The sequence below is a fragment of the Microcaecilia unicolor genome, chromosome 4 (genome assembly GCF_901765095.1).
Source record: "Microcaecilia unicolor chromosome 4, aMicUni1.1, whole genome shotgun sequence".
NCBI lineage: Eukaryota > Metazoa > Chordata > Amphibia > Gymnophiona > Siphonopidae > Microcaecilia > Microcaecilia unicolor.
Genome location: NC_044034.1, coordinates 99,505,449 through 99,529,932, shown reverse-complemented (window position 1 = coordinate 99,529,932; position 24,484 = coordinate 99,505,449). Strand labels below are relative to the sequence as shown.

At 43.2% G+C, this 24,484-nt stretch overlaps 1 protein-coding gene across 5 annotated transcripts in view; it reads right to left on the bottom strand.

Annotated features, from left to right (window-relative positions):
- ENOX1 (ecto-NOX disulfide-thiol exchanger 1) overlaps positions 1-24,484 on the bottom strand; it is a 661,896-nt gene that overhangs the window by 6,758 nt on the left and 630,654 nt on the right. For all 5 annotated transcript variants that reach the window (XM_030200535.1, XM_030200539.1, XM_030200536.1 and 2 more), the window contains 2 exons: positions 12,653-12,755; positions 1,976-2,061 (listed from right to left, as the gene is read on the bottom strand). In XM_030200535.1, the coding sequence (XP_030056395.1) occupies positions 1,976-2,061; positions 12,653-12,755 (189 nt within the window). The remainder of the gene's footprint in view (positions 1-1,975; positions 2,062-12,652; positions 12,756-24,484) is intronic.

The following is a 24,484-nucleotide window of genomic DNA, read 5'->3' as shown; positions in this document are numbered from 1 at the left end:
AAATCGGCATAATCGAAAGCCGATTTTGGGCATCCCCAACTGCTTTCCGTCACGGGGACAACCAAAGTTCACGGGGCCGTGTCGGAGGTGTAGCGAAGGCGGGACTTGGGTATGCCTAACACATGGACGTCCTCGACCCATAATGGAAAAAAAGGGCATCCCTGACGAGCACTTGGATGACTTTACCTGGTCCTGTTTTTCTTACGACCAAGGCACAAAAAGGTGCCCGAACTGACCAGATGACCACCGGAGAGAATCGGGGATCACCTCCCCTTACTCCCCCAGTGGTCATTAACCCCCTCCCACCCTCAAAAAAACATCTTTAAAAATATTTTGTGCCTGCCTCTATGCCAGCCTCAAATGTCATACTCAGGTCCATCACAGCAGTATGCAGGTCCCTGGAGCAGTTTTAGTGGGTGCAGTGCACTTCAGGCAGGTGGACCCAGGCCCATCCCCCCATACCTGTTACACTTGTGGTGGTAAATGTGAGCCCTCCAAAACCCACCAGAAACCCACTGTACCCACATCTAGGTGCCCCCCTTCACCTATAAGGGCTGTGGTAGTGGTGTACAGTGGTGGGTAGTGGGTTTTGGGGGGCTCAGTACACAAGGTAAGGGAGCTATGTTCCTGAGAGCAATTTAGTCCACTGCAGTGCCCCCTAGGGTGCCCGGTTGGTGTCCTGGCATGTCAGGGGGACCAGTGCACTATGAATGCTGGTGCCTCCCATGACCAAAGGGCTTGCATTTGATCGTTTCTGAGATGGGCGTCTTTAGTTTCCATTATCGCCAAGTAGAGAGGTGTGGTAGCCGTGTTGGTCCACTCTTAAAGGTTATCAATAGAAATCAAACAAAATAAAACATGGAAAAGAAAATAAGATGATACCTTTTTTATTGGACATAACTTAATACATTTCTTGATTAGCTTTCGAAGGTTGCCCTTCTTTGTCAGATCGGAAATAAGCAAATGTGTTAGTTGATAGTATATATAAGTGAAGCTTCAAAGCATTTCAATGACAGTCTAGCAAGATGGGGGTGGGTAGGATGTATGCATGGGTACATCAAAGCATTTCATTTCATTGATAGTCTAACAGGATGGGTGTGGGTAGTTGAGAGGATAGTCATTATCGCCAAAAATCAGTAACGACCAAGTCTAGGGACGACCATCTCTAAGGACGACCTAAATTTCAAGATTTGGGCGTCCCCGATTGTATTATCGAAATGAAAGATGGACGTCCATCTTGTTTCGATAATACCGGTTTCCCCGCCCCTCCATCGGGACGTTTTGCGAGGACGTCCTCAGCAAAACTTGGGCGTCCCTTTCGATTATGCCCTTCCACGTGTCTTCATCAAGTTAGGTTACAAATAAGCACTATTTTGCCCTTCACCCATAGGTGCTTCCTATAAAAATATCCTCATATGGTAGATTCCATGCACCAAACATATGGATAACTATATAATAAAAAGCATATAAACATTTCCAAAAGCTTGCCTATGTTATAAATGCAGCAAAAATAAATGATGTCCCTATAAAACAATACAGCTGACTTAAAAATATACTGCCCGATATTCAGCCTGCGATGGTATGTGACATCTGACCCCCGATATTCAATGCTGGGGCATGTGCGGCTCCTGGCATTGAATATTTGGGCCTTAGCGGTCAACCAGAATTTAACCGGGTGCCGGCTGATATTCAGACCAGTGCCCAGTTAACTTCAGCGCATAAGTTAGGGCAGCCTTGTAACTTTATGTAGTTACTTTGCCAATTAGCAGACCCAAAATTGCCCTTAATTGGTTAAGTAGGCTCTCTGTCCGTGCTCCACCCCTAACCTAACCGGTTAGGAGATGGCCAGTTAGTGGTGATATTATGTGTGTTACCAACCAGTTAAGTGCTGCTGAATATCACATGCCAGGTTGCTCAGTGTGTTTAACCGGGCAAGATCCCAGAAAAGGAAGATATTTCACTCAAAGCATATTACCCTGGAGTCCAGTTGCTGCAGGTAAGACCAGAGGTATTCTGTATTGGCTCCAAAGGGATGCACATGAAGAAATGATGATATGATGCCTAAGTTAAAAGACAATACACAAACCAAGAATTGTTACTATCAGTACAAAACAATCTGTAGGCACAAATTGTGAACATGTCAGCTTGCATTTTTCATTACATGTTATACAGCAGTTCGTAACATATGGCACTTTCCCTCCAGCTGATTGCAAGCTAACAAGGCCTTACTCAGCACATTCTAATGGGGATATATACCCTTCACCAGTCCTGAATTGCTCCATCATATTTGATTTCCTTTTTGGCTATGCATGCTTGCAAAGCTTGTAGGTCAGTGTTGCTGATCTCATGCACTGTGAGAATAGTAGCCAGGAACTGCTAGTCCACAAGTTTTAACAATGTTTAGGATAGCTAACAGGGCAGTTGATGAAGAGAAGGAAGTCTAGATGACTGGTGGAGTCCATACCACCAAGTATCAAAGATTGGAGGAGGCAGCACAGGTGACTTGTACAGCTCATCTGGTTTGCTGACCAAGATGGATGGACACGCCAGGATAGTCTGAGGGAGCCTATCCTGCCAGCCATTAAAGATGGAAAGAGGTGGCCTAGGATGCAGTGAACTGGGATGAGGGAGTAGCTCATGGATGACTTAAGCGACAAAGAAGAATCAGGGTGGTTAGTGGAGTCCATCCTACTAGCCACTGGAATGAGAATAATGTTGAGGGTGACTGAATGAGTCCATCCTGCCAATTGCTGAAGATGGAAGGAAGAGGCTTGTGTGACTGGCAGCCATCAGCTTAGCATGGCTGGGCAAAATCTATCCTGCCAGTCACCAAAGAATAAGAGGCTACACACCACTGTACCTGATGCATGGCTATTCAGGAAGGGAAGTGAGGGAGGGAACAGTGAAAGAGTATACCAATGGGAGAAAAAGAGCTGTAACAGTTCACTGGTGGGGCAGGACAGGAAATGAAATAGCCCATGGGTGGAACATATATGATGAAACAGCTCACCAGTATGGAGAAGTGAGAAAGAAGTTGTGTAACAGTCCACCAATGAGGTATGGAGCGGACATGAGAGGAAGAGGAAATGAAACAGCACATCAATAAGGGGTAGGGGAGGAGGTGATGAAATAGATCACTAGATGGGGGAGAAAAAAAAGCAAAATAGTCTACCATAAGCCACCCACCCACCAACGACTCACCAGGTAAAATTACATGGTTATCACTGGTGCAGACCTGCACACTTCTACAAAAAATAAGAGGGAGCATAATTTGCTTGCTCTTCTTTCAATCCAACAAGTTCTACAGTCAACTTATCATCATGTGTTGTATTCAAATGCAAACTATGAACCTCACACAGGCTTAACTTTTCCCAGAGATCCCCACCTGCAATAAAGCAAACCCTCAAGCCTTCCTACTTTAATCAAATTTTGCCTTGATGCTGTATATAATAAATGTAGTAGCTGAAGAGTTTTGTGGACTCCCTCTTCCTGCTGCTGGTCTTTCTTGCTTGTGTAGCCCAGTGAACTAGGCATTGAGTGTCATTGCTCCTGGGTGGGGGAGAGGGCTGGGTGGCATGAGGTCACTCATCCTGCATCAAGTTAGAGACTGTCACACCTGGAGTGAGACAGATACTGCTGGAGCTCTGCAGTAGGAGAAAGAAGGAACCAACAGCTAGAATGAAAAGGAGAATTGACTTGAGGAGCAGCAGCACGACCGAAGGCAGGTGTAGGAAAGTGAGAGAGAACGAGAAGTTCAGAGGAGTAAAGACAAGGGTTCAGGAAGGGAAGAGTACAAAGACTGATGATAACAGGTCGTTGCAGTCAGGGAGAAGGAGGAGTGACCTGTGGAGAAGGAGACTAAGTTTCCTGGAAGGATTTGAGAAGATAGCCCAACCCTGCCTCAGTGATGTTGACCCACTTTCCTGAATGTAGCTATGCTGAGGTGTCCCCTAACCATGCCAACCTATCCATAAGGTCTTATGAGTTTCTGCTTGTATACATGCAAAAAAGGAAAACTAATTGCAAGTGGGTCCTTGAAGCCCCCTCTCTAAGGAGGTCATTTTAGAAACATTTACATATAGAAATAGTAGAATTTACATATATAAATAGCTTTTTTGTAAAGCTACTGAATGCTTCTAGATGCAGAGATTTCAAGAGGGTGAGGTTTGGGCAGGCTTAAAAATGTAAATGTAGTTCACATTTTACAGTGAGAATACACATATTTTTTAAAATTCTTGAGGGAAATGCAAGTGCCAGCTACCTGTTTTCAACTTGGGTTCTCTATCAGTGAATGAGGGAGTAAGTATGCTAACCTCTGTGGTGTCTAACATCACCTCAAATGTTCATTACAATGTGTTATTTCATTTGGTTTCTAAATTGGTTCATCTTGCATGTGCAGCTTTGTAACATCCAGCCCATGCACAAGTAAGCATCTGCAAATACACATGCATTTTACAAGACTGGTACATAGATGTCCAGTTCCCAATGCTTATATGTGTAAAGCCATGAATAAGGAAGCTCTTTTTGAATGTGTTTCTTTTTTCCTGAAATGGCTGCACCCATTACACGCTTTGGTAAATACATTCTTACATGTCTTTTACAAATGACTCCATATTCAGCAGAGCCCATTCTAAAATACTAGAGCTGTGAATGTCTTACCTCAATGTTCTTTGTAAAATGGTCATCACATGTCTTCCTAGGCTCATATTTATTTAGATTAAAAAGGAAGTTGGTGTAATGGTGCAAACGCCTCCCACTGGGAGGCATCTAGGAATTGCATGATTTAATACATTGAGTAAGCCCTGTAAAAGCAACATTCTTTGTATTATGTTCCAAGATTGCATCATAATTGCCTATTTGAGGTTGTCGAGGTGGCAAGTTGCCGACCGCCCTGTTTACGATGTCTTTGTTTAATCATGAAGAAGTGGAACCTGCGCAGAATGCCACATACAACTCTGGCCACCTTGCTGGGCAGTCTGGATGGCCCGTACAGGTCTTTATTTGCCGACATTTACTATGTTACTATTTTCTGTGCTCTTTATCTTACTACTACTCGTACTTATCATTTCTATAGTGCTACTAAGATATACACAGCACTGTACACTAAATATGTAAGAGACAGTCCTTCCTCAACAGAGCTTACAATCTAATCAAGACAGACAAGCAGGACAAATACAGGATTTAGGGAATTATGGTGGGAATGATAAAACTAACATGGGTACTGAACAAGTGAATAGGAGTTAGGAGTTAAAAGCAGCCTGAAAAAGGTGAGCTTTTAGCTTAGATTTGAATATGGCCAGAGATGGAGCTTGACGTATATATGGTGCAACAAGATAAAAGGAATGGAGTCTGGAGTTGATAGTGGAGGAGAAGGGTACAGATAAGAGAGATTTACCTGATGAACCGAGTTCCTGGGGAGGAGTGTAGGGAGAGATGAGAGTGGAGAGGTACTGAGGAGCTGCAGAGTGATTGCACTTGTAGGTCAATAAGAGCAGTTTGAAATGTTTGTGGAAACAGATAGGGAGCCACTGAAGCGACTTGAGGAGACGACTAATATGCGTGAGGTTATAAGAGTGTGGATAAGGGTTTGGGTAGTGTGGTTTAGGTAGTCCAGGGACCCAAAGCCAGGTTCCCTGAGGCTGCATGAGAGTGATTGAGGCCTTGAACCATCAAGGAGGACTTTAGATTGGAATCTTAAAGAGATTTCCATTGAAGAAGAGGCCTACTGAAGAGAAATCTAGACTTTAGAAATGAGATTGAAATTCATCCAGTGCTCCAGGGGTGTGGTTCTACCTTGAACAGGCTCTGCACCTAGGAAAGAGTTAGGAAACATAGAGACTAGGTAATACAGATGTCAAAAGTAAGAAATCAATAGTATTACCACAAACCCAAACAAGTCTTTCCCAGCTTTGTGATAGATGCTGCCAAGTAGTGAACGGAGATGGAACTGATATTTGAGTCTGAATTAGTCTTAAGTGGTTCCAATACTTGCTGAATTATTTTATTTATTTGAAATCTGTGATCAAATTTTGTACCCCTAATGCAACCTGAGGGCAAAACATGGACATGTAGATATTTAACAGAGACTTGTTTGGGTCTGTGGTAATACTAATGATTTCTTACCCAGGACAGAGGCTGCAGAGGTGTCTTTAGATCTATAGCAAGAGAATTCTCTGAGGAAAAGTGCAAGTGTGCAAGGATTTCACTTTTTTTTGCAGGGAATTACCTTGCATTTACCAGTGGAACCTAGAAAAATCATCAGGGTATATTCAGATACCAATAAAGTGAATTCATAGCCAGGAAGTCTCCAAAGAGTATCTTTTGTTTTGGAGCAACTCCAAAACAGAGTAGCTATGTAGCTTGTTTACTGGAAAACACAGAGAAAGTCCAGGGCTGCAACTATCAATTGCTCATCTCTAGGTTTCAATTCTCTTTTCTTTAACCATTCACGGGCCAGTTTTAACAAATTGTTCCTGGAGTAACACTTTGTATTTCCTACCATGCTTACGCATTTGCACTTGTTATTCCTCATTTGCTGATCTTTGCAGAATATTTTCTCCTCTTTTGCAAATCCTTTTGATTCCTTCTTTATGTATACCAGTGGATTCTCACTTATTCTTTATACTTGTTGGAATGTTTGTCCAAGTCTAATGATGGAAAAAGATTCTAGATGATTGCTTTATACTTCAATACCTTTTGTATATTTGGATCTGATGATGTTGTTAAGTAAGCATGGAGGCCTATTATAAAGCCCCTTCCTCCTTCAGTTTAGGAATGGTACAGTCTTGGCATAAATTGATTCTTATAAATGACCTTGTGGGCAAGGAGGAGTTTTCTTGTTCTTACAACAGTTTTTCAAGATCTTTAAGAGACCAATCTACAATTTCAAACCTGTATGAGTATGGGAATTGCCAGCTGATTAGCGGATCCTATCTTATTCTGTGATGTTAATGCACTCTTCAGTATCAAGTTTAATCTCCTTTAATATTCTTTACTTATTTTTTCACTCAGTGATTTATGCCTGATTATCTCTCCTTCCTCTATTCCTAGATATTTATATACAACTTCTTGTTCAAGTTCTTTTATCTCACAATCATCTGTCAGAAGGATGTTTTCAGTACATTTGTCCAAGCCATAAAATCATCTTGATGTTATCCAAGAAGCTTTCACTATACAAAGTTTTTCCACTGAGAACTGTAGAGTGTCAAATAATCTACAAACAGTATGTGTGATGTAATCTTTGATCATTAACATCTTCAGGACTGAGGCTAAACCCATTGCTCAAAGAGTTCGTAAGAGTAGTATCAAAAATATGTATATTCTTACAGAATAGTAAGTAGATGGATTACTGTTAATTACATGCGCATGTGTTCACATACATATGTAAATGACTAGAACATAGGTATGTATGCATATGCTTCCTGCCAAACTTTACAAAGCTCCTTACAGAACTACCTCCATAATTTCATAAAAGATCAGTTCTGTGTGTAAAGCACTGCTTTACCTGTAGAAATGCCTTTGAAAATTATCCTCTAAAGGGGCAATTCTATAAAGGTTGACAAAATTAGGCACCATAATTCAGCATGTTAAGTATATATTATGCACATAATTTCCGCTAGAGTATCCTAGCTAAGTTGTCATCAATGTGCCTACATTTAGGCATGCCCACTTATACCATGTGAATAGCAGGTGGAAGTAGATGTGCGTATGATTGAGCACATAATTTACAGTATTCTGTAAATTAATCCACATAAATGTCGGGCATGCCCATGCCCCTTTCCATGCTCCTCCCCCATGAACACCCCCTTGTAGTTACATGCTAAGGGGCCCTTTTACTAAGCTGTGTTAGATGCTAATGTGTGGCTAATGAAGCAATAAATGGAGTACTGTGGGACATGCTCAGGTGTCCTCTGGTAACTCCGAAGTATGTGTGTGTTAACCGCATGCTAAAAACTATTTCTCTATTTTTTGTGGAGGGGGTGGAGAGTGGGTATTCCTGTGGTTAGTGAAACTTCATTACCGCGCGCTAACTAGTTGGCGCAGGGATACCACACGAGCCCTCACCACCTCCAAAATGGGTGGCAGTAAAGGCTCACATTTTTAAAAATGGCTGCCCGCTAATTGTATATTAAGACCGCTATATCAATTCTCAATAAACTATAAACCAGAAAGTAAGCCATTTTACAGCTGTGGAAAAAGTAGCCTTAGCATGCAGGAAAGACCTGTTTAAGGACACGCTAAGGCCACCTTTTGTCACAGCTCAAAGGAGCCCCTAAGTCAGTTGTGCCCTACAGTTACAAAATACTGCTTAGCACGTAACTTGCACTTATGCGCCTAACTGTAACATTCTCGCCCCTAAGTGCTAGTATTATATAATTTATGCATGCATTTGCCCCCAAAATCTATATAGCACACAAATCTAGGCATACTATGCGTGTAGATTAATTGTTTTAACAACCTGTTAAGCGTTAACAGCTCTTAAGAAGCAATAATGAGCACTAATTGGCAAAAATTAGAATTTACGCACGCACATTGGTAAATGTATTCTGTAATGTACTGCGCCTAAATTCTAATGTGCGCAGGCAAAAAGGGGCATGCTTAGCGGCGTGGAAATGGGAGTTTCGTGGGCGTTCCAAAATCTACGTGCGTTGTTATACAATATGGACCAGTGCACGTAAATCTGCGTGCAGAGATTTACACCAGCTTTTCGTTGGTGTAAATGGACGCACATAGATTTAGTCGCATGAACTATGCCTAAGCGTATTCTAAAAAACGCACGTATTTAGAAAATGCTTAGGTGTAATTGCCTAACGCACGTTAATTTTAGGCACCATATATATAGGGTTACCATATGTCTGGATTTACCCGGACATGTCCTCTTTTTGAGGACATGTCTGGGCGTCCGGACGAGTTTTGCCAGTCCGCCTGTTTGTCCGGATTTCTTGACAAACGGACGGGCGGGCGGCGCACCTATCCTAACCTCCCCTTCCCTTACTTACTATCTACTGCCCTGGTGGTCTAGTGACCTCTTCAGGCCAGGAAAGAGCCCCCTCTTTCCTGCCTGGAGCGCTGCCCTTGCTCTGCATTCTGTTGTTGTGACGGTCTCGTCTTGGGATTCAAAATGGCTGCAGAGAGTTGAAGCAGCCTCGCGAGACTTCAACTCTCGGTGGCCATTTTGAATCCTGAGACCGTCACAGCAACAGGATGCAGTGCAAGGACAGAGTTCCGGGCAGGAAAGAGGGGGCACTTTCCTGCCCTGAAGAGGTCACTAGACCACCAGGGCAGTAGATAGTAAGTAAGGGGAGGGGAGGTGACCGGGGGGGGGGGGGGGGGGGGGCAGGGGAGGGGAATGTGTGACCCGGCGGGACATGTGTCCTCTTTTTGAGAGGATAAAATATGGTAACCCTACATATATAGAATCGGGCCCTTGGCGCCTAACTTTAAGGGGCCTGTTATAGAATTAGGAGGTTAAAGTGTTAAATCCAAATAACCTTAATTGTTTTTAAAAATAAAAAAGATACATTCTAAGAGCAAGGTGTCATTTTCCTTGTGATGAGCCAATGCTGCTGCTTCTTATGGGACAGAGCAACCGTGGATGCACAGGATTATTTTTTTCTTTATTTTATACTTTATTCTTTCTTCTCTGAATACGATCATGCTCAGTGACTTCCTAAGACAGACGTTTTCTGCATCTTTTAATTTCCCTATTTCTCCCACTGTTTTCCATTAAGCAGGGCCACATGATTCAAAAGCTATCTAAAAAAGGCCAAGCAGTGACTGAAATGTGGGTTAGCGTTTTGGGCTCCTTGCTTGTACATTGTTCAGAAATCAAAGCATAAAAGCATGCTTAATGCATGTCCTTGAAAAATATTCCAAATGCTTCTGGTGTCTACAACCAGACGTTGCAGGCCTAGAAAGTGATTAGGAGCCTCATGGATATTATAATAATGCTAATAAGGTATATTATCTGCAGCAGGTCTAAAGTCCCAAACAAAAAGGGATATTATTTGAGGTTTTCCAAGCTACAAAGGGACTTTTGACAGTTTACACTTTCGTCTTTGAGCAAAAGTGATTCAGGCCTTAACTGGAATTGGGATCGAAACTTAAAAATCGAAATGGTGTGTTGGCTACTCAGTTGTACTTCAGAAGACTATAATTCACAGTTCTTGCTCATCTGTTCAGCAAACCATGGACATATCCGGAGTAGAGGACAAATGACTGCAGCTACTTTGGGAATATATTCTGTCAGAAAAGTGGTACTGCGGGGCCTATTTGTTAAGCTGTGTTAGCTGTTAATGTGGCAATTAACACACAGGCTTAGTTTCGAAGCCCATATTTCCTCTGCTGTGAAGTCTTGTTTCTTTTTCCTTCATAGGATTAGATCTATTAGGATCTTTCTCAGCAGCAAGGCAGGGGTTACTATTACTCTTGCTCATGTCTTGGTTACCTCATAACTGGATTATTTCAACATGCGTTATAATGGTTATTCACAGGCATCTTTTAGCAGGTTGCCAAAAATTCAGAACAAGGCCATGCGACTAATCTTTTGCATTAGGTATTATGCGCATGTCACCCCACCACTCATGAAAAGCCACTGGCTTCCAGTGGCTTATTAGGTTTAAGTTACTGTGTCTTGTTTATAAAACCCTTGCTGCTTCTAAGGCTTTGATACAACATACACCCACTCATTTGTTTCAGTCACAACATGAGTGACTATTGGCTATTTGTTCTGCCACTTGTGCTTGGTTAGAGGATGCATGTAGCTTAGCATTTTCCCCCTAATTGTGTAAAAGTTGCCAAAAATTGTGTATGCAAAATTTGGGCACACACCCAAATTGCGTGTGCAATTTAATTGAATAACAAGCTAATTAGCACCAATAATTGTCTTTTTAACAAGCAATTATTGGCATTAATTAAACTTAACTGAACTTTATGCGCGTAGATTTAGGCAAGGGATCTGCACCTAAAATTTATGCGCGATTTGAAAAAAGGGGCTGTGGAAATTGGGGGGTCATAAGCAGAACAAGGGCATTCTTAAAATTAATGCATATTGTTATAGAATAACAGGGATGCATGCCTAATTTAGAGGCGTACATTTGCACCACATTTATAACACGCGTTAATTTTAGGAATGCCCTTGTTCTGCTTATGACCCGCCTATTTCCACACCCCCTTTTTTCAAATTGCGCATAAATTTTAGGTGCGGATCCCTTGCCTACATCTACGCGCATAAAGTTCAGTTTAATTAATACCAATAATTGCTTGTTAAAAAGACAATTATTGGTGCTAATTAGCTTGTTATTCAATTAAATTGCGCACGCAATTTGGGTGTGCGCCCAAATTTTGCATGCACAAATTGGCACCTAGATGCCATGCACTGAGTGCTATTATGGCACCAAGGTGCTAAGATTCTGTTATACAACACCAGCCTAAGTTGGCATCTATGCGCCTACATTTATCAATAGCAGACATAAATACACACGTCTTTATGCAGCACTTCAGCACGTACCTTACAGTATTCTGTAAGTTACGCAGGTGAATGTTGGACACACCCATGACCAGTCCATCCACCTCTCCCTGTGCATGTTCTGTTGCATTTACGGCCGAAGCAAGTTGCGCACTAAAGTTATAGAATACCGCATAGACCTAGATTCTATATATGGCGCTAAAAAACTGGTGCCGAAAAAAATGCTATTCTATAAGCTGTTCTTAAAGTTAGGCGCAGTTTATAGACTAGCACTTATGCCTTGGAATCGTTTCTATCTTTAGGCATGACCATTTGCACCAATTCTATAAGAATGCACGTTAATTTTAGGAATGCTCTGTTATGCCTATGACCCTCTCATTTCCACACCCCCTTTTCTATATCGTGCGTAAATGGTAATTAAATCTAATTAATGCCAATATTTGCTTGTTAAAAAGCTAATTATTGGCACTAATTAGCTTGTAATTCAATTAAATTACGCATGCAAATTGGGTATGCCCAAGTTTTGGCAACTTTTATCGAAATTAGGGCACTTACACATATAATTTTAACAATCACGTTATGGAAGTGCTAACATTCTATAACTTATGCGTATACTTGGTGCACAAGGAGGTAAGGAAATTTTAAATGAAGAAAACATGTACGCTCTTTCAATGCTATTACCTTAACAAATTTGTTCTGATTTTTGGTCCCACAAAAAATGTCTTACAGCATTCTGAAATCACACAGCATTGACACAGAAGGCAACTTTCAAAATGATTGAGGATGCTAAATACAAAGGAAGCTACCCCTCCCTGAACACAATCAAGCAGTTTGCTCAATATTGGGGATGCTAAAGCACCCACAGAGCTGGTACCTATGACTTGTAAAACAAGACAATTTCCAAAGTGAGGCAAAAAACACAATTATTCCCAACACTAGAAGCTAGTAAGTATCATCATGGAAGATGACAAATAGTTTCTCTTTATCCCTAGCTTAAAGCAAACATGTTTTAGCAGATGGCACTAGCATATCCCAAAAGTGAGAGAGCCAATGCTAGTGTCACACCCAGAAGCCCTGGGAGACTTATGAACATTTCGTTCTCTGCTGTAACCAGGCAAGGAGTGTGCCTCATAGCAACTACTGATTTCATTTCAGTAGGATAGTCGATCAGCATGTCTTTCTTACCTATTAACAATGCCTCCTTCTCTGACTTTAACGCTTGGCTTTGTTTCCCAGCATCCTTTTGTTTATCCAGATTGACCACTGCAACACTGAAACCGTTGATTTCCTATAAAGTTTAAATAAAAAAGAATGCATATTTTAGGAGGTTTCATTCTTTCAATAAACCATCTCTGTCCGCTTCTAATGACAAAACTATCACACAGATAAACAGTTTAAGGTATAGAATTTAGGGGTAGACAATCTATTTCTTGAATATTTTGGCAGTATGAAAGTGGGAGGAAATCAACTCCAAATTAAATTTATTAGGGCTCCTGATTGCCAGAAACCTATCTGTCATGCTCCATATCAGGAGGGAACATATAATTGCTTACTTATAATTGACATTCTGTGAGGATGGCAGAATGGTTGAGTCACATTAGTGGTGTTATGTGACTTCTGTTGCATATATTGCTAGAAACAAACCAAGAAGTCGGTAAAGCAGTGGCGTAGCCAGACAGCCAATTTTGGGTGGACCTGAGCCTAAAGTGGGTGGGCACAAAATTATCTCTGCCCCGCCAAACCTCCACCTCAAAATATAAATACTTTAGCTAATGAGGATCCTCAAGCTCTGTTAGCTGAAGACTTTCTCCGAAAGCAATTAATACCAATCGGTCCACCACTTTTCTCTCTTCCCCGCCTCCAGTCCCCGGTCTGGCACCTCTCCCTAGCTCCACCCCATTGACAATTTCTTTAATTAAATTTAGATATTAGATATGTATCAAATGTCAAAGAATTTTAGATATTAGATATGTGTCATATGTCAAAGAATAAAGTGGTTGCTCAAAGCATATACTAACCACAATCGCTCAACTGCAAAACACTATGCACAAATTTGTGCAAAAACACACTCAGAACCTTACTGTATCATAAATATTACACTGGGCAGAACCTAATACACCAATATACCACCCATACGGAAAATGCAGACCGTCAACAATATGAAACAAGGGATCATATCACAATTCTCATGTAGAGCCACTAAACACCTTTTTAGGGTGGATAGTGTTCACAATGAGCTCCTTTTATTAACGACCATATTTTATAACGATCCTTCAAGAGGTAGTGTGTCATGATTTAGGCTCTACACCATTTCTGATGTTTTGGTGCCACCTCAGTAAGGCCAACACACAATCTCTCCACTGCAAAACACTATACACAATCTTGTGCAAAAACACACTCATAACCTTACCAAACCATAACAGCACTAATTCCAAGGGCAGGACGAGCTACAACCTTATGCGTGGAAAGGCAGCACTATAATTACACCAGGCTCTAAAACACCAGTACACAACCTAGTGAAACAAAAAACAAAACAAAACAAAAAAGGCTGCAAATACTACACGCTAGCAGAATACTGCACCTTGATCACACATGAAAAACACATGACACAACAGTGTAGCGCTCTCGAAATGTTAAATAATAGTAGTAGTAGTAGTAATATGAAGGCAAATTTCTGAACTGGAAAGTTACCTCAAGAAGTCAGACTCAGCATGCAGCAATACTAGAAAAATTGAAACTTACATGCAAAATATCACAGATGCACATTTCCAAAAGCTGACATATTCCAATTAATAAATTCTGAATTAATAAAATGTTTTCTACCTTTGTTGTCTGATCATTTAGTTTTTCTATTCGCTTTGGTCCCAGTGTCTTCTGTTTTATGGAGTGTCTTCTTTCTATTTGATATTTTTTCACTCACCATGTCCACCATCCTCCTGTGTCCTTATGTTCTCTCCCCCTGCCCTCCCCTCATCCATGTCCATCAATTTCCTCTCTCCCCCTCCATCCATCCATCCATGTCCTGATGTCCAGCAATTTCCTGTCTCCCCTCCCCTCCAGCGATCCGTTCTCTCCCCACCCCGCCCTCCTCTTCATGTCCAGCGATCTGTTCTCTCCCTCTTACTCCCCCTGCCGTGATGGCTAGCGATTCTCCCTGCCCTCCCTCAGCTCCCCTCTCCCTCTCCCTGCCCTCCCATCCCATCCATGGCCAGCGATTCTCCCTCCCATCCCATCCATGACCAGCCATTCTCCCTGCCCTCCCTCAGCCCCCCAACAGCCCTCAGAGTACTCTCCGTTCCCCCCTCCCCTCCCATCCATGGTCAGCGATTCTCCCTGCCCTCCCTCAGCTCCCCAACAGCCCTCCGAGTCCTCTCCGTTCCCCCTCCCCTCCCATCCATGGCCAGTGATTCTCCCTGCCCTCCCTCAGCTCCCCAACACAGCCCGAGTCCTCTCCATCCACCCCCCCCGCATCGAGTCCTCTCCATCCACCCCCCCCCGCATGCACACGAGTGTGTTGAACCTGCCCTTTTTCTTTCAGTAGCAGCGAGCGACGTGAAGGAACTGCAAGTTCGCCAGCTTCAAGTTCTCCCTTTCCTCTTCATACAGTGTCGGACCCGCCTTCGCGGAAACAGGAAATACGTCATCGTAAAGGCGGGACCGACACTGTGTGAAGAGGAAAGGGAGAACTTGAAGCAGTGTCTTGACGTCGCTCGCTGCTACTGAAAAGAAAAAGGACAGGTTCAACGCTCTTGCGGGGGGGGGGGGGGGGATGGAACGGAATGGAGGAGGAGCGGAGGAGGGCTGCCGGTCGGGCCGAGGGAGGGAAGGAGGCGCGCCATGCGGGGCCTCTTAGAGAGCAAGGCCCTGTCACCCGCACCGCCCTAAGACCGGCTCGACTCGGGGTGTACCATTCCTGGGTGGGCCCTGGGCTTAAGTGGGTGGGCCTGGGCCCACCCAGGCCCACCCGTGGCTACGCCCCTGCGGTAAAGCCTTTATTGCTCAATTCATCAATCAGCATTTGTGGCACAGATAAAAGGATTCAAAGACTAGGCAAGGTTATGTTTCGGCAAACGATGCTTGCACCAGGAGTCGCACAGCTGCAGCGTTTTCTCAACGATAGTTATCGCTGGAATTCCTTGTGGCATTTCACAGCCATGAATGATCTTCACCAAATATTGTTTGTGACATATCACAGAGCTATACAACTCCTGACGCAAAAATTGTTTACTGAAACATGGCTGTGTCGAGTCTTTGAGTCCTTCTATCTGTGCCACAAATGCTGGTTGATGAAGTAAACAAGAAAGGCTTTACTAACTTCTTGGTTTGGTTCCATCTATTTTATTTATTTTATTTTTGTTACATTTGTACCCTGCGCTTTCCCACTCATGGCAGGCTCAATGCGGCTTACATATACAGGTACTTATTTGTACCTGGGGCAACGGAGGGTTAAGTGACTTGCCCAGAGTCACAAGGAGCTGCCTGTGCCTGAAGTGGGAATCAAACTCAGCTCCCCAGGACCAGAGTCCACCACCCTAACCACTAGGCCACTCCTCACTGCTTCACTTTGTTGTTGCCACATGGGTCTGATCCTTCTTCCACGTACTGCATATACTGCTAGAACAAATTCTATCCTAAGAAAGCTTTCAAATATGTGTATGTGGTATCCTGTGTGCCAGCAGACCTACTGCTGAGCAGCTGATCACATAACCTGATCAGTTAGTCACAGAAATAGAATAACTGTGATTAACTGTTCAGCTGGCATCAGAGAGTGACGCTTACAAGCAATTAAATTTTCTTTGATGACGAGCAGAGATGTGTCTTTAAATAAAAATGGGAAGAAGAAGACATGAACACCATTAGCAGGCACAACACATCATGCCATGATCTTGCTAAAGACTGCATTAGATTTTTGTTCCATTCATTGAAATGTGGTGTTTCAAAACCATACAAAAAAATAACTGACACTTGCAGTTTTTGCTATCTTTTTCACAAAACATAAATCTGATCACAAGTTTTTCAAATCTTTGCAATATCTATACTCATTTATTAAATATGTCCATTATGATTTGTAAACAAGTGGAAGGAATTGCTCATTAGAAATACATTTTTAAAAGTGAAATGGAACATTTGTTTAATTAGGTGACTTATTTGAAACAGGTGTAGCTATATGCATGAATTAATCTTTTTAAAAATAAGTTATCAGTGGGAAAATGAGATACATCATGGTGTTGTGGAGAATAATTTTCTAATGCTTAGGCTGAAAAGGCAAACATAGAAGGCAAATTTATAACAGACTGCCAAAATTTAGGCACCAAATTTCTGTGGGCTGCGATCCTGCTCTGTAAAAACACATGCGTTGTGTTCCTATAGAATACCGGGGTCACATTTACACTAGGTCTTTGACTGGTGTAAACGGGCATGTCTAAATACTGCATTTACGCATGTAACACAGTATTCTGTAGCCCGTTTAAATGATGGCACACCTAGGACATGCCCAGTGAACGTCCACCTTGCATTGACGTGCTAAGCCATTTGAACTTTTAAATACAGAACAGAAGCTGGTGCACTACTGCCACTTGCACGCATAAGTGCACATCTATGCACGTGCATGGCAGTATTCTATAATTTAGTGTACAAATGGGGGCTGGGTTTAGTACATGGTGCTGGAAAGATCTGCACTGAAATTGCATTCTATAGAGTGTTCCGGGTCAAGCACCCTTTATAGAATAGTGCATAAAACCGATTCCCACGACCAACTTTGGGCACCAGACTTACATCAAACGAAACCTGGTGTAATTCCTGGTGCACAAGTTGGACTTGCAACCCTGGAATTCTACAACCCTTTTGGGTTGCACGTGAGACAATATTGACGTGCACCTTTACAGAATAGCGCGCAGGCAGAAGTGTGTGAAATTCCAAATAATTGCCAATGTCAATAATTGGTTTTAATTGGCTCATTAAGTGATTATGTTGCACATCTCAGGATCGCACCCAAAGTTCGACGTGCAAATTTCGACAACCTTTATAGAATCTGAGGGAATGGTACTTAAATGTAGGCAACCTGTGTTAGAATGAGGGGGATAGGGGGAAATTCTATAACATCTGCATTCCTTTATAGAATACTACCATACCCGGGTCTACACCCACAGAAGGCAGCCAGGCTAACTCCCATGGTCTGAATATTGGCCCCTCGCTGCACCCTGACAGTCAGCAGTGGGTTCAGATCCTGGGGAACTAGATTCAATTCCCTTTGCAGCTCTGTGTGCCCCTGGGCAAGTCACATAGCCCTCCATTGCCTCAGGTACAATATGCAACTTAGATTGTGAGCCCATTAGAGACACTGCAAAGTACCTGTATTAGAAACTGTAAACCACATAGTCGACTCAGGGATCACTTGTGGTAAATCAAGTGCCAAAAATAAATAATAAATAAATAAAATCTAGACACCGAGGAGCCAATATTCAGACCACGGGAATAAGCCAAGCTGCCTTCTGCAGTCAGTGGCGAACCCAAAATTCAATACCGGGCCGTATCCGGCGAATGGCATTGAATTTCCATTTTTTTTTTTGGGGGGGGGGGGGGGTGTGATCTGAACATAGCTGGTTCAGCCGATACTCATCAGCTGACCAGCTAAGTTATAGCGGCCAAAGACAGACCTTCTATTTATGTGAATCTATCTAGCCACTAAACTTAGCCAGTCAGCCAATGAATATTGGTGCTAACTGTTGTGTGACATAGCTGGTGACTGGACTAGCTGTGAACCCCCAGATTCTATATAGTATGACTTAAGTTGCGCATGCAAATCCGGTTGTATTCTGGATTTGTGTGCACAACTTAATTAGTTAACAAGCAAATCAGTGCATAAAATTGCCAATTAACAAGCAATTATTGACACTAATTGGCATTAATTAGAATTTACACGCACAACTAAGCATATTCTATAATGTGATATGCATAAAGTCTAAGTTGCATAGTTGAGAAGGGGGCGTAGTCATGGATGTGGAACGGGTCATGGGCATTTTTAAATTCTATATGTGTTGTTATAGAATACACCAGGTCTGCGCCTAATTTAGGCGCCAGCATTTACACCAAGTTTTACTTGGCATAACTGGTCATGATTAAATTTAGTCACGCAGATGGGCGCGCGACATATTCTATAAACTGCACAGAAATTTAGGTGTAGTCTATAAGGTATGCCTAAATTTGGGTATACTTTGTAGAATATGCCTAGGCATACTTTTTTCGGTGTCGACTTTTTAGGTGTGATATATAGAATCTAGCTGTAAGTGCTAATATTCAGCCAAGATAGCAGGCTGAATATTAGCACTTAGATGGCTTTAGGTTATTTAATCGGCCAGGAGCTAGCTGTTCCTTACCAATTAAATAGCACTGAATATCGGGCAGCTAATATTTAGGTGTTTACACTTACGTTGCAGGAACACGTGTAGCTTTTAGTATTCTGTAATTTACAAGTGTAAGTGGGAACCTCACTTATATCTCATCGATACTCCGCCCCTGTGTAGGCCCCCTTGAAAATAATCGCTATGTAAGCTAAGTGGGTATTTGTAGAATAGCAGTTAGGCCACATGTTAACATTTTGTGTGTGCAAGTACGCACATATGGGACCCATACGTTGCACACAACCACTCTGTGCACGCCAAGTAGGTAGGTCACGTGATGCTAGAGTTGCTTGTCTGTGCCACTGCCACCTAAGGCCCTGCAGGATGGATCACAGTAATTAAAATGGCCGTAGACAGTTCAGTCACAAAAAACAGGCTTTTCCATTGCTGGTTTTAACTAACTGCTGGAAGCCAGCCTGACCATATGAAGCCCTTTCAAGGCAGGACTGGGGCGTGCTTAAAACATGGGCGTCCTCGGCCGATAATGGAAAAAAAGAAGGGCATCCCTGACGAGCACTTGGTCGACTTTACTTGGTCCATTTTTTCTTGTGACCAAGCCTCAAAAATGTGCCCGAACTGACCAGATGACCACCGGAGGGAATTGGGGATGACCTCCCCTTACTCCCTCAGTGGTCACTAACCCCCTCCCACCCTAAAAAAAACCTTTAAAAATATTTTTTGCCAGCCTCAAATGTCATACCCAGCTCCTTGACAGCAGTATATAGGTCTCTGGAACAGGTTTAGTGGGTGCAGTGCACTTCAGGCAGGCGGACCCAGGCCCATCCCCCCTACCTGTTACACTTGCGGTGGTAAATGTGAGCCCTTCAAAACCCACCAGAAACCCACTGTACCCACATGTAGGTGCCCCCCTTCACCCCTTAGGTAGTGGTGTACAGTTGTGGGGGGTGGATTTGGGAAGCTATGCACCTGGAAGCAATTTGTGAAGTCCACTGCAGTGCCTCCTAGGGTGCCCGGTTGGTGTCCTGGCATGTCAGGGGGACCAGTACACTACGAATGCTGGCTCCTCTGAGACGGGTGTCCTCAATTTCCATTATCGCTGAAAACTGGGGAAGACCATCTCTAAGGACGACCATCTCTAAGGTCGACCTAAATGTTGAGATTTGGGCATATTATCGAAACAAAAGATGGACACCCTCAGGAAAACTTCGGCGCCCCCGTTCGATTATGCCCCTTCCACATGTGAATTAATATTTGATTTACTTTTTAGGCCAAAGCTAATAACATTTAAGTCCATTTGATTTATCTCACCCGGATATAGTGTCTAGACTATTTTTAAGATGGCGCTCTTCCCATATTTTCTCAGTAGGACAAGTTATTTTTCACAGTCTCTAAAAATTCAATACAGTAATTTTCACCTGCTGAGCTTGAGTTACAAGTGGCAAATGAAAATATACACTACAAATTATCTAAGCTTTTATGTTATCAGACTGTATGCAATCTTTATGCTTGACAAATTTGTGAAAATCACTTAATTTGCATTTAATTATGAAAAAAATACCTTGGCTATTCAGGATGTTCTGGCTGTATGTCTTATCCTTGTTATTAAGCAGGAAACATTTATTATCACCATTACTGTTCTGACACCTCACACACAAAGACGGAAAGAGAACACATCAGTGGATTTGTTGATTCTATTTCTTTTTCTTTATGTATTTTTCTACTCTGCCCAAGCTTGCTTTTCTTAATTATTACAAAACGAACAAGAGCTAGTTAAAATATACTACAAGAACAATTGACAAACTAATACACATTTAAAACAGATTAAAACTTGTTCATAGTATCCTCACCCATGGCTTTATAATGCTCATTCCCACAAACCATTAAACCTTCTAGAATTATAGAAACAAAGAAAATGATGGCAAATAAAGACCACATAGTCTATCAAGTCTGCCCAGCCATACTGTTTACTACAGTGGCGTTCCTAGCCTGCATGGCACCCGGGGCGGATCGCCGATGCGCCCCCCCCCCCCGCGAGATGACACCTTCCCCCCCCCCAGGCAAAATGGCACCCCCTGGGTGCACGCCGCTGGGGGGGGGGGTGCCGCGGCACACGCCTGTGGGCTCCGACTTCGCTAACTTTGCTCGTTCGCTGCAGCTCCCTCTGCCCCGGAACAGGAAGTAACCTGTTCCGGGGCAGAGGGAGCTGCAGCGAATGAGCGAAGTCGGAGCCCACTGGCACGTGCCGCGGCACCCCCCAGCGGCGTGCACCCGGGGCGGACAGCCCCCACCGCCCCTTCTTGGTACGACACTGGTTTACTATCCTTTCCTCTCCCTTAGAGATACTATGTGCTTTAACCATTTTTTCTTGAATTCAGATACAGTCTTCATCTCCACGGGGAGGCCACCTTTCAATAAAAAAGTAATTTCTTAAGGGACCCTTTTACTAAGCCACGTAGGTGAATACACACGTCCTATGCATGTAAATTTTGAACTACTGCCTGGCTACCATGTGGCCCAGGCGGTAATTTCATTGTCTATGCGTGCCCACTAGGTGCACAGGAAAATATTTTTTATTTTCCAGCATACGGCGCTATCCAGGCAGTAATCAGCATTCTACATGCGTAGACCATTACCACTTGGTTAATGCGCGAGACCTTACTGCTAGGTCAATGGGTGGCGTTAAGGTCTCAGGCCCAAAATGAAAGTGCACCAATTTTCATTTTGCCACACGTCCCTTTTCAGCACAAAAAAGGCCTTTTTTGAAGGCGCGCTGAAAAATGGACCTGCACGCATTCAATACACACGTCTACACCAGCGCAGGGCATTTTTCGGCACACCTTAGTAAAAGGACCCCTTAGACTATTCTTCAGTTTCATCTTCATCATATGCCTCCTTGTTCCAGAGCTTCCTTTCAATTGAGACTTGCCTCTCATGCAATTATGTCACGGAGCTATTTAAAAGTCTCTGTCATGAATAATGATAAATAAATAATAATAATTGTTTATATCTTTTTATTGTGTATGTTTATATGTATCCCACCGAGAATGGTAGATTGAGTGGGCTATATGTGCTTTGAATAAATACATCAATAAATAAACCATATCTCTCCCTCCCACCTTTCTTCCAAAGTATACATATTGAGATCTTTAAGTCTGTCCCCATAACCTTAATATGTTAAGACCACTGATCATTTTAGTATTCACCCTCTGGACCGACGCCATCATATTTATATATTTTTGAGGTGAGGTCTCCAGAATTAAACATAGCACTCTAACCCCCCCCCCCCCCCCTGTTTACAAAGCAGCATTAGCGGCTGCTGGTTCGCTAATGCCGACACAGACCGTTCACTTTGAATGGGCTGTGTCAGCATTGCTGTGCAGCTTTGTAAACAAGGGGGTAAATGAGATCTCACTAGAGATCGCATCGCCTTCAAAATCTGCACCCTGGTCCACAAAATTATCTATGGCGAAGCCCCAGGATACATGACAGGCCTCATAGACCTGCCAATCAGAAACACAATCGGAGCAGCACAAAACTACCTAAACTTCCACTACCCATACTGCAATGGACTCAAATACAAATCAACTTATGCATACAGCTTCTCCTATATAAGCACACAACTATGGAACGCACTGCCAAAAGCTGTGAAAACAACTTACGACCAAACTAAACTTCAGGAAATCACTAAAAGCCTACCTGTTTAAAAAGGCATATCCTACCGACCCAACATAAGTGCCAGAACTCTGTAACACAGCAAAACCACAGCTCGTAATGGACACCACACAACCCTTCCTCTCTTCTATCCTCACTGTGTCCTAAACTCATGAACCTTATTCTTCTACATCACCTTGGCGAACGCCTTTACGGTATTATGTAAGCCACATTGAGCCTGCAAATAAGTGGGAATATGTGGGGTACAAATGTAACAAATAAATAAATAAATAAATAAATAAATCATATCTCCCTTAATCCGTTTCTTTTCCAAAACTGAACAGCCCTAACCTCTTTAGCTTTTCCTCATATGAGAAGAGTTCCATCCCCTTTATCATTTTGGTTGCTGTTCTTTGAACCTTTTCTAGTTCCGATATATCTTTTTTGAGATACGGCAACCAGAACTGAACGCAATACTCAAGGTGCGGACGCACCATGAAGCAATACAAAGGCATTATAGTATTTTCAGTCTTATTCACCATCCCTTTCCTAATAATTCCTAGCATCCTGTTTGCTTTTTTAGCCGCCACTGCACACTGAGCAGAAGATTTCAGCGATGAGCCCTGACCCCTAAGTTGGACCCTAGCATCAGGTAACTATGATTCGGATTATTCTTTCCAGTGTGCATCACCTTGCATTTGTCCACATTAAATTTCAACTGCCATTTGGATCCCCAGTCTTCCAATTTCACAAGGTCTTCCTGCAATATTTCACAGTCACTTATCCCTCCATTGCCCCAGGTACAGAAACAAGCCCTCTAGGGTCAGAGAAAGTACCTGCATATGTGTACAGTGCTGCATATGTCTAGTAGTGCTATAGAAATGATTATTAGTAGTAGTCTTCACTGGGGCAAACTAGATGTTCATATAAGGCAGCAGCTATCTGGGGGCTCAGTGGGGGAAGGGAGGGATAGCATAGAGCTGCTACAGTCAAAGCAAAACAATAGATCCTGACAGCCACACAAAAAGAAGTTGTCAAATAGCTCATTAACCTGGATAAATTACTTTTGAAAATTGCCTTCATTATGTACAGTATTGATACGTATGATTCCTATTCCACCCTCTTTAACTACTAAAAGATCCAGGGCCGGTCTTAGGCAGAGGCGACCAAGGCGACCGCATAGGGCCCCGCACGTAAGGGGGCCCCGCACGGCGCGCCTCAACTCTGCCTCGCTTGTACCTCCGCTCCGACCTCCGCCGCTGCTCGCCTTAGTCGCCTGAGATGATCCCCATTCCCGCAGCTCAGCAGCTCCGCTCCCGCCACCACCGACGCGGTGCCCACCCCCAGCTTGGGCCCGCTAAGCCCGCCGTCAGCTCCCGAGTCCCCGGACCCTGGCGACTAACTGAGCGATGTCAGCGAGCCAGCCCAGGCAGCGACGGCCCCGCCCCCGATGGCGACGACAGACAGTTGCAGCGCGACGGTTCACCTCCAGGCTCCAGCTTCCTGCTCAATGTCCCACCTTCTGATGTATTTCCTGTTTCCAGACGAGAGGGCGGGAGTCACTGAGCGGGAAAAGCTAGAGCCTGGTCGGAGGTGGTGAGGACGTGAGGTGAGCCATCGTTGCTGACGCCAACAGATGTGCACTTATGCCAAATCGAAATTGGATTCCATGCAGGCAGGAGATCAGGAGAAGTGTCACTCTCATCTAACAACGCTTGCGGACAGTGCAAGGGTTGGAAATGTCTGCCTCCCTGAGAGGAATTTGGCCCAACAACATTAGTTGCTGGAGAAGCTGAGCAAGTAAGATCTTCTGGCTTGGAAGAGGCTGTTTCTAACATATCTGGGTTATTTTCACATAGATCTGCAGATATTTCTCCTGAAAAAAATTTGGATGGCAATAGCAGATTTAGCTAAAACACTGCTTCCAGTAATTAATGATATGACCCCTCAAATTAATCATTTGGAAGCTAGACTGCAATCACAGGAAGAAAAGATTACCAAGCTA